The sequence below is a fragment of the Cynoglossus semilaevis genome, chromosome Z, assembly GCF_000523025.1.
Source record: "Cynoglossus semilaevis isolate Cse_v1.0 chromosome Z, Cse_v1.0, whole genome shotgun sequence".
Lineage (NCBI taxonomy): Eukaryota > Metazoa > Chordata > Actinopteri > Pleuronectiformes > Cynoglossidae > Cynoglossus > Cynoglossus semilaevis.
In genome coordinates, this window is record NC_024328.1 from 7,159,283 (window position 1) to 7,175,370 (window position 16,088).

Sequence of the window (16,088 nt, forward strand, 5' to 3'; positions counted from 1 at the left end):
AGCTACGAAATAAAAACACACCACAAAGATTAGTTCACGGCGAAAGATTAGTTCACGGCAAAAGATTAGTTCACAGAAAATGATTCGTTCACAGCAAAAGATTAGTTCTCGGCGAAGGATTAGTTCACGGCAAAAGATTAGTTCACGGAGAATGATTCGTTCACAGCAAAAGATTAGTTCACAGCGAAAGATTAGTTCACGGCGAAAGATTAGTTCATAGAGAGTGATCCGTTTGCAATGAAAGATTAGTTCACAGTGAAAGATTAGTTTGCAGAGAGTGATTTGTTCGCAGTGAGTGATTAGTTCGCAGTGAGTGATTTGTGAGTGATTCGTGAGTTCAATATGAATAAATATTTTATATGACTCGGTAGTCACGAGTCACGAATCTTTCATATGACTCGGGAGTCACGACTCATATGAAAGATTCTTTCATTTTGGACGAATCACTCGCGAACGACACATCACTAGCGTTCACTCAATGTAGTAAATTGTTCTTAATTATATTTGTAAAGATATGAATGGATTACAATGTAATATTTATACCAACATAAGTGTACATGTTTCACAAATGATACATTTTAATTTTGAGCCCTTGGAGTTTTTTAAACATTAGGGAATCGGTAGCTTTCGAATGACGTCACAGGCCAGCCGCCATATTGGTAGGTAAAATGGGGAATTCTGATATTTATAAATTACTTATATTTACCATTATTGTTAAAGTAGCAAGAACGAGAAGAAAATGGAACCCTGTTCATTCAAGGTGATCTTTAGTGCTCTTTGTTTTTTTTAAGAGATTACAGATGTGCAGTGTCAATAACGGTCTATACACAGATAGATTTCATGTTAAAAAAAAAAAAAATTAAAAATTCAGGACCAGGAAAAAATAGCATCCTGTGCTTGAGCATAGTATACTGTAACTAGGATTTATGTGTGATCCAATGTTTAAGAACATTGTGTACTAAAATCATGTTCAACAGACAGATAGCTAGATCACTACATTCACTCTGAAAATATATGCTGCCATGTAGACTGCCATGGAGGAAGCAAGTATGGCCTTAAAGGCTTTATTCATGTGATTCAGGTTTGATATATAAATATATATTTATACTTTTTTGTTCATAAAAAATATCATGTGATGTTTCAGTCTCCCGAGAACTCTTTTCCAGTAGAGCTGTTCCTGTAACTATATCCTTGATCTGGACTACTGGCTGGGGCATATATAGTAGCATGTGTGGCCGTGACAAGCCAGTACCTCCATGAATTCATTAGAATATACTGTGGAGACAGCCACTGCATTAACACCAGCCGCCTGCTATCCCATCACACTAAAGTTCAATTATCTGATGTAGCAGCTGATGGAACTTAATGCATTTCCTCTCTGAAACGTTTGCCTGCGCTGCTTTTTGGAAGCGCTGATTAAATTTGATTTGCATGCAGTTAGATTAATTTCTGCAACTTCATTAGCAGTTCACACAGACTTGACACCATTAAAGATCAGATCTGCAGAGGCACAGCTGGTGATTTTAAAATAAAGAAATTGTCTTCAGCACACTTTATACATTAAACAGTTAATCAGTAAAAAAAATACACAGACAGCAACATTAAGCACAAAATGTTTACTCCTCACAGATATTTCCCCAACAGTGTTTGGACATACAATAAATTATCCGTTTTCTGTTACAATCCAAAACATTTTTCATAAGAGACTCTTTACTGATAAGAAATTTGGTCATGATTTCAGGCTCTGTGTCCAGTGAGAACAAAGAAGATAATGTGGCACCTCCTATCTGACGAATGTGTTCATTGTATTGTATGGTAATATGTTTACTCCAGACACTCACTCTCACAAACTCAATCACTCACCAACAAATTCAAATGCTTTATTGGGGTAAGCAGCATGAAAAACACAGATTGAATTTATAGTGTCTAGAAAATTTACCTGATGAACGTCATAGAAAAAGATTGATTGGTGGTGTGGGTGAGGTTCATTCTTAACTCAATCTTTTTGAGAAAAAAGCAGACCTACGTGTTGGAATCACCAAACACAGCTGCATCGCATAATAACGTCTGCAATCAAATAATCATATTAATATTTCTGTCTTTTATTTGCACAGTTACAATGTCGATAATTGCAGAACTCATTCATTAGTTTGTCTACTATCTAAAAATTGGTATGTCCTCAGATGTCCTTAGGTTTTATCTACAAACCAAGACTATTCATTTTACTGATAAAACAGACCAGAAATGGTTTAGAATTTTAATACTGAATTTAGGGAGCACGGAAAGATAGAAAATAGTTAAAGACTAATTTCCTTGTGGATTGTTCCTCGATTAACTGAAAAATCTTAGCAGCCTTACCACTAACAGACATCTTCTTCACCACAATGCATAGAAAAACACAGTGATGGCAGTATAAATCTTTGATTTATTTATCTATTTCAAAGGATTACACAAAAACAATTTGTTGCTAACTGATTAAAAGGTGTTCATGCTGTTTTGAAATATGATGAAATATAAAGGCTGGAAAGAACACATTATAATTATAATTATTTTTTGAATTTTACAGTTAAACTTAGTTAAACCATAAGAATTGTGTTTCTGTCCATGTTTTAAGAGCAAAGAAGCCTAATAGATTAATGCATGTAACTGTGTATAAGAAATGGAAGCAGGTTTATAGTTACAAATTATAGTTTCACTGTGAAGCTACAGCAGACTTTGATGATAAAGCAGAATGTGAGACAACACATGATGGGTTGCCTTATTTGATTCACTCACCAGCATAATCTCCTATCATTTGTTTGGTGTGCTCTATCATTTCGTTCTGTTTTCAATTATTCATTTATCAAATAGACACCATGTTTTATTGAAGGACACCTGAAACTGGGGATTTGGACCATAAATCATGGTGAAAATTATGCATCAATGTACTAAAATGTCAGATTTTCATTTTTGCAACCATGTGGTTGCATCTATTACTCATAGTCTATGGATAGCAATAACAAGTTATTAGTTCATACAATACAAATACACTATTCTGTTGCCACGTATTATATAAATAAACTCTTGCAATGCCCTTCTCAAAAAAGTACCTCAAGGAATTGTCATCCCTCATCAAGGTTCCTACCAGTCATCCAACACAATATCAAAAATATCTTCTTTTTAAATGTTAAAGTCTCTGTAGAAAAGTGCCCGAAATATACAGGATAGATATCAAACATGTCTAAGTATATTTATATATAAATAAAATCTGATGCTTTTAATGCATTATTACTTATTTAAAGATATTTTAAAGCTCTAACTATGCAAAACTGTGTCATTTTTATTTGTATTTTATATGCTGCTATGGAAAAAACTGTGTGCATGGCATCAACTGAGCAAATATAATTTTTTTTTGATGTAATGAACATAATGTCTGGACACAGATCAGTGACCACATCATCATCATTCATTTAAAACCATTAGTCTTTCCTAGACCCACAGTGATCGAGCATATGGCACATAATGACAAATTGTTATTTTCTGCTTATCTGCAGTCTGGCACAGCACTGTTACACTCACAGGCAGACCCATCAGGCTCTCCAGACACAAATAATTACAATTCTTTAAAAGGCAGATTCCATCAGTTTACTGGGGCTATTGATTTCCATCTGAGTATGCACAGAGAAAAAAAGTCTGTGAAGACACAAATTACATGCTGGCTGACATAATTGTCCCTGTTTTCCTCTGCAACTAAACTCCAGTGATTGGGGTTGGGCTTCATCTTAACTATCACAAAGTAACACAAAATATCATCTTTACAGCCTTACATTCATCTGCCTTTTTACTTGCCCTTTATCCTTCTTTAGTTTTTGATGAAGAACAGCCTTGAGGATTGTACTGCTCCTGTAGTGCTAGTGAATCAGCTGTCCAGTAGTCTTGCTTCCTGTTCCTCCCATTTGCACTTCTTTAGGAAAAGAGGGAGGCAGATGCCTTGGACCCTTTCTGCCTGATAGACCGAGGCTGATTAGTGTAAGAAACAAGTCCTTGTTCCATTTGTACCTCTGATGTAACAATGGGCCCTGTAGGATGGAGAGCACAATTAGTGTGAAAAGAACAACGTGAGCTGAACATTTGAAAATGAGAAATTTGAAGCTTTTCCTGTACATATCATCAGTTCAAGCCTGAACAAGTATGCAAAGGTTTAGATATTTCATTCTGAACATTTGTTCTTTGTAAAATTCGGTCTTATGTTGCATTTGATTTCCTTTTCAATGTTTTCTTTTTACTAAAAATCCTAAGGCTTGATTGGACATCTTTTGAAATCATTCCATCTTGTCTTGGGACTTTTTAACCTAACCTTGTTTAACCAAGCCACCCTTACCCCTACCCACACTCAGCCTCTACGACACAGACGGTGGACATTAAAATTAATTAAGCTGAACAGCTTGGCACCATTTTTCTTCATGGATTTAAAAGCCTTCCCTTCTGAGAAAAGACCAAAGGCTTCATGTTGCTCCTTAATAGCTGTCATTTTTTTCTTGGATGGAGAATGGATTGGTTCACTGAGCAGCTGATCCCATTTGGGTCATTGTGGCTTTCCTAAATGTGATCCTATTGTTGAGATTGTTTAGATTCTCGGCGTGAGGTGCAGCTCATACCTTTAACTTTTTCCAATCTCCATAGAAGTGTGAAATCCTCTGATTACTTCTGCTTCTCCACCTAGTCTTTCTGAGTTGTCTCAGTCTCACGCCCTTTGACTTTTCCTTATATTTCGGTATGCACTCACACACTCATGCCCTTTTTTCTTCTTTTCTCACGCGCCTTTGAGCACACAATAGTTTACAGGTGAGGGAAATATTTTTAGCCAAGGACTAAAGAGAGTCACACTTAGAAGGAAGAGGTCAAAACTCTAGAGAAGAACAATAGCAAACAAGCTGAAAATCAAGTTTTCTGTAAGACAGAGATACATTCTATTTCGAACCTCCAAACAAGACTTAAGTCCGCAAAAAAATACTTACCGGAAGACAACATTATCAGCGCACTATGCCTGTACAAAGGAGAGGAATGCAGCAAAAATAACCCCATACCCATTATATACTGTAATTACTGTATAATGGAGTGGAAGGGCTTCAGTGCATTCCGTACAAGGAACCTTGTACGAGAGGAAAGAAGTAATTTAAAAAAGCACTCGGCAGGAAAACTATTTTCAGACCCTTTGACCATCAATACTACAATTACCAAAACAAACTTTCAAAGTGATGAATAACTTTCTCTAGAGGACATAGGTGTTACATACATTATAAGGCCTTAACTTAGGGTGAACATGAAGAACAAGGTCAATAACTAGAGACCATCAATTCTATAGGAGCTTGAGAGATTTGTGAAAGTGGACTGGGATACTGAAAGAATTTGTTGATTTTGTTAAATAGTGTTTAAAGTCACGGCTTTTAAAGTAAAAAGTTATCCTTGTTAGTTTGTGAATTAATCTGACTTTTTTTTCTTTCTTTTAACACATCAGAATTACACACACTATATCCAATAATTCCGCAGTCCATCTACTTATCGTTGCTCTCATACATAGTTGATACCACAGCATGTGTTTGTGAAGTCTTCAACCTTAGGTCAGACTTCCAGCATGCGTCAGATCAGTCTCACAGTGCAGGGCAGTCAGTTAGTCTACGGCTGACAAACTAACTAACATAATTGTCAAATGGATTGCAAAAGGGGCTGTAGACTGATTAATATTGATGAGGACAGAGTTTCCCCAAAGTTTTGAAAGCAGCTCTCCAAGTCTAAGTCAAGCCACCATCAAGATGCACAGTAATGTAAAAATCAAAAGCTTTTTTTAGTACATTTGCTTACATACATTTACCTGCTGTTATTTGCCTTTGTGTTCCAGCAAAAAAGAATTTTGTCTCAATATCTTTACACCTTAAATCACCCAAGCACACAATTTGTCTTTACACAGCTGGTTACTCTGAGTCTATCAGGTCTTGGAAGAAAAAAGGGCAAAAATTATTTTCAAAAGGCAAAATACATTCTTTTGTTTTACCTTAAACATTAAATTCTAAGGATGACACAGTGAGCAGGTTTTTTGACAATGAAAACTGCACACACCCACTCACATTCATGATTTTGTCTTAGTCACAGACAAAGTCTACGATTCTTAAGATATTTGAAAATGTAGGTTAAAGTATCTATCTAGCTATCACTATTCTACAGTGGTGATTGGCTTATTAGAACTTTTCCCATTACACTTTATTTTCCTAATGACCATAATCATGTAAATAAATAAGTAAATGATGCGTGCAGAATGGGGATGAGCTGACAACTGTGTCTTTTGGCAGAGTATCAGCAACAACAATCAGAAGGAGAAACAACAGCTAATTAATATTCACTGGCAAACAAAACCTATCTCACTCTGGCACATTTATCAGGTTTTATTGCTTACCGTGCATCTGCCAGGAAAAAAAGAGCTGAGAACAGTGTAGTGATTACAAGCAATCAAAGCTCACACACCTATATAATGATTTTTTTATTAGACCGCAAATAGGTTTACCTTTAGAGCCATGACCTAACCAATCAGCTCGATCATTTCGAATTAATTATGGAAGCAGCACATTTACGTATCTCTTTGACTCTTTGAGGTGTCGCACTACCACGTCAACATAACATGCGTTTAAAATCAAAAGCACACAGCTGTTGAATGGAGCAGTGTCTGCATACAACCATTCATTAGCAAATGCAAATAGCCACAAGACCTTTTTTTTTTCTTCCCCAGAAGGTCGTTTGTGATCCAAAGGTAGGAATGAAATGATGCAGAATTTGCCTTACCTCGGGAAAGAAAACACACGGTGAACTTTTGATTATACATACAAATGGAAAAGCATTGCTGCCAACGGTGTTTGCTGTACTAACTGTCAGATATGATTTAATAATAGTTACCTCACCCACGAGCATGTAGAGATATATGAACACAGAGGGGTTATTGTTATGCACACAGCAGCAACCGAGTGGGAGAGAAGCATCATCTAAAAACAATTAAATAATGAAGAAAGGTAAAGGAAAGTGAGTCAGGAAAATAGAGGAATGACAGAGAGAGAACTACGAGAGGAAAAAGCAGCAGAAATAAGATAAGGATAAGATAAGAGAGGGCGAGGTGGGCTTTGAGCCGGACCTGCGAACTAAGAGCTGTAAGGAGTGGGTCAGTGAGTCAGGTCTGACTCACGTTGGAGGCGGTGAAGATCCACCTCCTCCTTGCCTTTTACAACTTGATCTCGGGCCGCAGAACTCTAGCGTAGATCATCCTTTTAAAAACCCCTACAACTACTGTCAGAGAAGCAGTGCACACTGTGATATAGGAACAATCAGATAATAGATAAGTCAGTGAACCCAAACGCCAAGGGCCAGGTTCTGTAATTAGGACTGGCAAACCAATGAAGTGCTAGGCACTTCGCAATGCTCACTGCTGTGTGCACCAGGTTTTCATCGTTTTATCTATTCCTACCACTACGTCCACAGTCTTATACATTGATCAGTACTAATGATAATATATAATATATATATATATATATTTATATATATATATATACAGTATATAATATGATAGTACCCCATAATTAATATACTGTAGCACCATTTACAGGGTAAGGATAAGAAAAATAAATAGACAAATGATGAACTGGTGCAAAGACTAAGAATTTGAACCAAAAAAAAAAATCAGAAGTTATGCTGGAAACAAATGTAAAAAAAAGGTTGATGCTCTAGCTGGTTCTTAACAATGCAGCTTCATGATGGATTAGTTATAATTGCTTTAATGAGTTGCGCTGAAAAAGATAAAGCAGTGTAGCAGATCCCCATGAATCTTGTTTCTGGTCACTAGTAAAAAATGTGTTACTTATTAGATACAGACAGGTTTTCTGGTTTCTGCCCAAAATGTGAATTGAGGTGGTTTTCTGTAGACACAAAATTAATTCTAATTAGCTAACAAGTCCTCTTTGCCTACTTTCGCTACTTTTACCCAATAACCGCAAAAATCCTTCAACATATGATGGTAGAAAATGAAAAGGATGGACTTAAACACCACGATTACTACATGAATCTATCAACTACACAGCCACATTTATACATTTCGTGTTGATCAGTAGTCACTCAATGTCCCATGTGGGTCACATTACAGTTAAACATGGAAAGTCTGATGGAGCCACTAATCACTGTTTTGACTGAAAATGTTAAAGAAATGCAAAGAAAAACAGGCTACCAATCAGGAGAAAGGGATGCAACAACCTTATTTGTAAACAGTGCAGAAAAGTGATAGTGGCAGCAAACATGGTGTAGCATTTTAAAGACCCACACTTCAGCAGCAGCCCCAGGCAACAAACGTTATCAGCGCTGCCCCTCTGGAATGTTACCAAACAGTGTCAATTCTACAGCATAACACAATTATTCGGAGCTGAAAGTTTAGTATCTTAGTCAAAGTTTCAGTGAGGCACAGAAAATGCATGAACGAAATAAATAACACTGAAAACGGTTATGAATTTTTCTTTACTAATGTAGTACAGCCCCACCTTGTGTTAATGGACCTTAATGGATCTGGTACATGTTAAGTGCCTGTTTGCACACATGTGCAAGTGCACACACACGCAAAGGCAGCCACTCACGGTGGTGTGCTGCAGAATATAGTAGCCACAATGAACTGTGGTACAAGAAATACATCAAATATATTATATTTTTACTCCGGTACAACATTTAATCAATGAAAATCTCTTTTTGAAGAGGAAATTATTTTAAAATCAAGGAAATGTGTTTGTGATGCTACACAATGACCATGAGAATATTTTTCATGGCCCAGCCAAACAGACAAAATGAGGTAAAATTGATAGTAGAGTGTCATTCCCTGTAAGCTGCATTGATTCTGAGGACATGACATTAGAAATGTATTCCATTATTGATAAAGTTATGACACCAAAAACTGTGTATGTTCTGTAATTGTTTAATTTGAGCACATTTGCCTTTCTGTTAAACATTAAACAATGTCAACTACTGTTACAATAGATACAGCTGAAGAGATTATACCTCATGTAAATTGAATAATTATGAGTTTGACAAGGTGTGAAATTTGGGACAGCTTAACAAAAAGGAAACTAAAGATCCAACAAAATATATTTCCCATCTGAATTCTCGTCTCTTCACAGTCATTAGGCATCAGTGATGCAGCAAATAATCCACATTATTAAAAAGGCACATTTTAAATACTAGTATGATTCTTTCCTTACTGTTAAATCACACCTCAGATTTGAAAACGTTTTCTGACGTTAAAAATTTAAATATACTGACAGAAATGATCCTTGCCACATTTAAAGGCACATTTTCAAAACTTGTGGACTCATTATCATTGATTAAGACAACATTTAATTTACTCCTTTACTCTCCAAACCCATCTTGTTTATTTATGGTAGTCCATCAGCAACACTCTTTTTGCTTGACTTTCTGCACGCACACAGTGGAAACACTGATTTTTAAAAAATACTTGCTAAAACAGAATGGTGGATTTGATGTATTTCTATAGCACCTTATTAAAATATATGTACAATCTTTAACAGAATAGTCTTTATGACATGGACAGTTGAACAGCTACTGTTGTCAAAAGAGTTTATTTCAAAATAAGTATGAAATGTTTTGCTAATAAACCTGTTTTGGATACTAGCCTTTAGAGATTAACGAAAATGATGATTAGTTGGGCTCTCACATCGTTTTCAAATGTTTAAAGGACTTATCCAATAATTTCACTGTCCATCCCCTTACAGCCCATAAACATGTTGTCATTTACACACACTGTGGTTAAAAAGTTTTATTCTCACCAATGCACCTCAAGTTCAAAACGCCATCTCAACATGCAGCATGTTTGTAGAGGCCTCACCTGTCCTGTGTCAGACCAGCCTCACTAAGCAGGGCTATAAATTAGTGTAGAGCTGACAATCGATGACAGACACAACCGTCAAATAGATAGAGAGGGACTGTAGACTAATAAATATTGTTGAGAGCAACAGCTCCGCCAACATTTTAAAAATAAAGGTGTGCAATGACTAAACTCAAACAACTCTATGAAGCTAAATTTTAAGTTAAACATTTGCATAATTTTCATAATATTTTTCAATATTATTAAATCCATCATGGGTGATTGATAATTTGGCATCTTAATTTGAAAATAAACTCAACAATTAGGGAGCAATCCCCTTCTCTTCTTTCAGTATGGTTTCAGTATTGAATCATCTTGTTAATAAATTTTAAAAAAATGTAATGACTAAATAAAAAAAAAAAAAACATGGCAGATTTTTAGCAGAGATGCTCAGCAGGGTTCCGCCTCTCACTTACAGAACAGCCAAAAAGTATGTTTGGAAACTTGAATCATAGATGACAAGTTGGTGATGATGCAACTAAATCTCCAAGGTTCTTCTGCTGCTCAAACACTACAAACATTTAAACAAAAACCAATTCATTTTTCATTGACAATTCATCTTCACACGACATCAAAAGCCTTTACTTTTCAAATCTTTTTGATTATTCTGTGTTGTTACTGCAGGATCCTTGGAGTACTTCCCAGGACAGAGAATTAGGTATATTTTTATGATGTGCAGGACACTGCTAGTGCTGTCACGGCAATAAAAAAGGAAAATATGATAATAGACTGTAGCCAAGAAAATAAAATTTTTACTCTTGATTGTTATCATAGTCTTATATTTTAGTTGTGTTTTAAATGTTTTAATCTTTCACGCACAATTGCAAAAAATTGTTGAGAAGTTTGTTGAGTTTCCCCGATTTTTAACTTTTGAATGAGGTCAGTGAACTAATTTTGTGTAAATGCAGAGAAACAGGTTTTTAATTTGTCAAGCACAGACTTTGTTGCGAGGAGGTGTGAGAATGACTGGATGTATTCTGTTCTCTAGAGCACAGCTTTTAGTGGGTGTGTGTGCATGTGTGTGCACAAAGGTGTGTGTGCATGCGCATCACTGAGCACGCTGTATGTGCCAGACTCATTAGGTCCTATTAATTCAAGTTATAGTTGTACTGGACTACTAATCTCAAGGCAAGTACTATGGAAAATACTCAATACAATTTCAAACACCACGTAAAGGTCCAGCTGGTTCGAAAAGTTGGGGCGGGAGGGCTCTGAGGAGCATTTATGTGTGTCACTTAGCTCTACTTCGCGCCAACACTACACCAATTTTTTTATCTTCTATTCCAGAAAATGCCTGCCACGAGTGCAGTGGCTTCACAGAACATGGAGGAAAGGCTTTCAGTCACCCAGCTGAGTAGAGGCTGCGGCATTACTGTAGTAGACACTGATTAACGGTGAGCTTTTTGCTCTCAGTGTCAACACTGGCTGTTTGAGCAGCGCCGCTCATCACCTTCAGTCTCTGTTTCATCTGCTCGCTGAATTTCCTGAAGTAAAAATGCATCGGCGGCATAAACACAAACGTCCCTCAAATCTAAAAGTTTGACTGTAAACATCAGTTTCTAGAATTAGTTGTTTGTTATTTATGAGCAAACACAAGGGTGATGAACAGACAGTGTTTTTTTATGCATTAACTGAGGTTGTGCCAGGGTGGATATATCATTCATCATTCAGTACAACCAGCTACACAGTAGTGTGCTGTGCTTGTCTTTGTCGAGATAATCTGTAGTTGGGAGTATTTTGACTCAAATGACAGAGACAGCAGACAAACTTGATAAAATACCTGAGAACGCTTCTTAGCACTGAATACGCTAATGTCTCTTCTTAGGTTGACGTCACTGTGGCATGTTCACCAAGATTTACACACCAAGTGCAAGTTTGATTCCCGATTGATCTTTCTCTATCAGGGTTTGTATGTTCTCCTCATGTCTGTGCGTGGGTTTTTATCTGGGTACCAAAAATGCTCAGTTGAGCATGGGCACTCTAAACTGACCATTGGTATGAATGTGAGTGAATGGTTGTTTGTCTCTAGACGTAGCAAACTGTCCAGGGTGTACCCCGCCCTCACCCATTTATAGCTAGGATTGGCTCCAGCAACCGTGTAAGGGTGACGTTTGATGGAAACACTTTATTTACTGGAATACCATTTGAAAAAAATCCATCAGCAATAAAAATAATTGTTGTAGATTCATTTGTGCATTCAATGCTCATGAAACTGTACGTTAAAGCTTCAACGACTAAGGTGCTTAACCAAAATTTGCATCAAAAGTTTTTGCTGATGTTCTTGGTCGGCTTTAGTGTTGGACAGAGAAGTAACAACCTGTTACAGTAACAGATGGACTAGACTGAAAGGTGTGTTGCCTAAAGCTACTACCAGTGTCGGTCTTTAAGGCGCCACGACAAATTTGATGTACCATTCTACTTTGTTGCAAATAGGATTATGGTTTCTTTGACCTTTCTCTGCAGGAACACTACACTGCTAGTAATGACATTGTTGCAAATAAGTGTCTAATATGATTCCAGATTTTCTGTGTGGAACACACACACATTCTAATCCCTTTAACATCCAATTTTTTCCCTAATTCCTTAATCCTGATGCTGTTTTGAAACTGTTTGAACGATAAGGCATTATTTGCTCCAGAGAGTGCTGTTTCAAACCATGTTTTTCTCAGTCTTGTTCTCGCACACTCACAATGGTACGTGAGTCTACCTTCTACACATTGCCCTCAAGGACCCCAAATGTTACCTCAACACTTTTACCTTTCCGTCCTTTCTTGCCTACTCCATTTCTTGCTCTGTTAGTTTGTTCTCCCTCTGATTACAATACAATATGTGGACCAGCAGTTCATAGCTTTTTCAAGGGTAATGATGGTACAAAGGCTATCGCACGCACCGCATTGTCTCCTGTTGTCTAATCCAGCTAATTAAGGGCATTGCTGAGAGGAACAGCTGTACCATTCCCATCATACTACAGGGTAAAGCATTTCTTCTATTTAAGCCAACCTGACATGAGGTCTGACACACACACACACGCGCGCGCACGTGCCAGCACGTACACAAATGTACTGCAGTAAAGATCAGTTGATGCTGAATTGTGATTATGAGGGATTTCTGATATTGTATATGTCAAATTTTAACGGAAGGTAAATCTGTCTACGCTAACTTTGCTAAATTATTATCGGGTCAAAAGAAGAACACAGTACTATGTGAATTTGCTGAGATGCTACTCTACTCTCTATCTCTATATGAAAGTGAAAGTATATACTATATACGTATATATATATATATACTCTATACTCTATGTATATACTCTATGTATATATATATATATACATAGAGTATATATAAATACAGTATATACATATATATACTCTATCCTATATACTATATATTTCTCTCTCTCCCTCTCTATATATGTATAATATGTAACTGGAATGCAAAGAGAGTCAGAAGATTTCATGTGACCCAAAGGTTGCAAGGCTTCCATTAAAAAGTCCAAAGCAGGAGAAGTTGGACTTTTTTTTTTTCAAGCCAAGGCTAGGTTACTTTTTTTACAACGGGACATGAATAAAATACAGGATTTTATTGACAGGCCATTAAAAAGAAGAAATTTAATATAATACCTTTCCTTCTCTTCTCCAGTGATCGTGTCAGTCTTTTCTCACACCCTCCAATTTCTCACTTCTTCTGTTTGACACCATCAGGGAAACCTGCCTAGTAGAAACAAAGAGGCCACGAAGGAGGAGGAAGAATGAAAGAACCTAATTGTTCTCCTGTTAGATGTGTGGGTAATAGATGCCACTGCCCGTTCTGTAGTGACACATACACTTGTGTATTCCGCTTTACTCAAAGCCTGTGTGCAGTTAAGTGATCAGTGTGTGGAAAGAGCTTGAGGGCTTCGGATGGATTCTGAGGGAAGCAGGTTTTCTTGTTTCATCTAAAAGGACATGAATTAATCACAGCACTTTTCTAAAAAAAAAAAAAAAAAACCCCTCCTGAGTTTTAGACTCGTTAGCAGCAAAAGACACAAACACCATTTCGATTTTGTGTTGTCAGCATTGTTTGTGCTATGAAAATTTAAAGTGCCGGCACATTTTCCAGTCAGTGTTTGGTGCCTACCAGCCTCCCAATGTAATACATTCATGAATAAAAACAAATAGTTGAAAGCAGATACTCAGAGATATGCACCAAGGTATGGAATGGGCTTTTTTTTCTTTACAAAAGAATTCACACACACACACACACACAAAGACTCACCGTTTCATCCTGATCTCTCTGTGTACATCTCACGGCTCATGGCAATGCCTTCTTCTTTCTTTTGCTCACTTTATCCAACCTGTTTTTTTTTTTTTTTCCTGTTTTTCTCCAACCCTTCCTCCCTCTGTTTGGGATATCCAAAGTTCACCTACAGTAGAAAGCACTCTTAAAGTAGGAAACACTATGAATGATTCAAGAATGTTTAAGGTAAAGAGAACAAGGGACTCTGTGTCAAACGGTGGTGGTGGTTGATTTGCGTAGGATTGTTTTCTGGGGTTTAGGGGAAGGGGGGTGTGGAGGCACAAAAGGTGGAGGTGTGTTTACTGTCGGGGGAAAACTATGGCTGAGCGGGAGGCTGCCATTTTCCAACAGTAAATCATGAGAAAGAGCACGAGGGGGAGGAGGAGATGAGGAAGAGCAGCAGTGTACAGGGCTGAGCCTCAAGGCATTCAGTTCTGTCTGTAGGTGAAACTCCATGTTGTCTACGTCATATTGCAGGTCGCAGTCTGGGCAATAGCCGTGATACTGGACCTTCTCGCTAAAACGAACACGCTCCCTTTCACGCGGCTCCCTACCAGGGCCTTCGGGACATTTGTTCTTCTCATGACGCAGTAAGGGCATAGGTCTGGGCAAGGTGGGTACAAGCCCTGACTCAGGTATCCCACTGTCACTAGTAAGGAAACACGGTGTGGAGGAGAATAAATTTCTGTGTGGTTTCACCGGAAAGACTCCACCGTTTCTCATTAGAGCCCCATTGGCCTTGGATAAATTCCCTGATAACACTAATGTCGGATGAGGCAGATTCTTGATGTTGTGCTCCTCGGTTCTTAGTGGAGTAAGCCTTGGTGGTGGTAAAGGTGGATGGGATCTTTTGAAAACAGCCAGGACTGCCGAGGGGTTGACGGGGACTGGAATGATGGAAGAAGGTTTTTTAAAGATGCTGTCCTCTGGGAAGAGCTTCATCTTTTCTAGACTGGACGCAGTGGTGGTGGTGGAGCTGGAGCTGGAATTGAGTGTGTCTGTCTTGGAGCTGTCTGTCATCCCGTCCTCCTCTAGTTGCAGGTCACAAGTGAGCGTGTCGATCTCATGGACAACCTGTATGACAAGAAGAGATGTCACTGAGGTCAGGAATAATAAAATATGCATACACCCATAATAATAATACAAAACAATGATATTATTGTTATCAGTGAAAGAAAATATAAAGATACACCTACTGTATATGTAAAGGATGCAACACAGTCTGAGATATCACTATGACAACAATATTAGTGAGGAAAAAGAGTTATGGCTGCAGCCATAAACCTGCCACTCTGACACTGACCTAAATGATACACAACAACAAGCCTCTGCACCATCAACAGTGAGAGAAGTTACAACACACCACATCCTGTAAACCGGGGCACCAACACAGACTAACATTATGAGAGTGTTCGGGATGAATAAAAAAGACACTGTCGGCAACCAGAATGGAGAAAGAAACAAGGTGATAATTGACAAACAAAAATAGGTACAAAGTAAATAATCCGTAAAAAAAAATAATACAAATCAAAAATTAGGACAACTGCTTTAATGTTCAGGAAAAAATGAGAAAAAGTGAGACTGAGAGACCAGGGGTTAAAACAATCACATGAATTAAGGAGGGAAACTTGGTGTCACAGAGGAAAAACAACAACAGATATTTTTCAAAAAAAGGAAGAACAAATGAAAAAGAATGACACCACTCATTTACAACAGTGCAATAACACTGGCAGTGTGCAGAAGACAGAGAGGAGAAACTTGACACAGAAAACTGTATAACATAATTTAAAAAGGCAAATGCGTATATAAATGATTAAAATGCAACTAGGGCTCCAGGCAGTAATGAGTAGCACCACAGCTCTAGTGTGTGTGTGGG

General features: G+C 37.5%; 1 protein-coding gene across 3 annotated transcripts in view; it reads right to left on the bottom strand.

The window, feature by feature from the left end:
- Window positions 1-1,601: 1,601 nt before the first annotated feature.
- Window positions 1,602-16,088, bottom strand: part of prr16 (proline rich 16) — a 19,842-nt gene continuing 5,355 nt past the window's right edge. Inside the window, exons 2-4 of one of the 3 annotated variants that reach the window (XM_017042927.2) lie at window positions 14,192-15,286; window positions 13,558-13,648; window positions 1,602-4,058 (exon numbers count right to left, since the gene is read on the bottom strand). In XM_017042927.2, coding sequence (XP_016898416.1) covers window positions 14,423-15,286 — 864 coding nt within the window. In that variant the 3' untranslated portion in view covers window positions 1,602-4,058; window positions 13,558-13,648; window positions 14,192-14,422. Of the gene's footprint in view, window positions 4,059-13,557; window positions 15,287-16,088 lie in introns of all 3 variants that reach the window. The other 2 variants (XM_008335981.3, XM_025053353.1) reach the window with 2 other exon arrangements.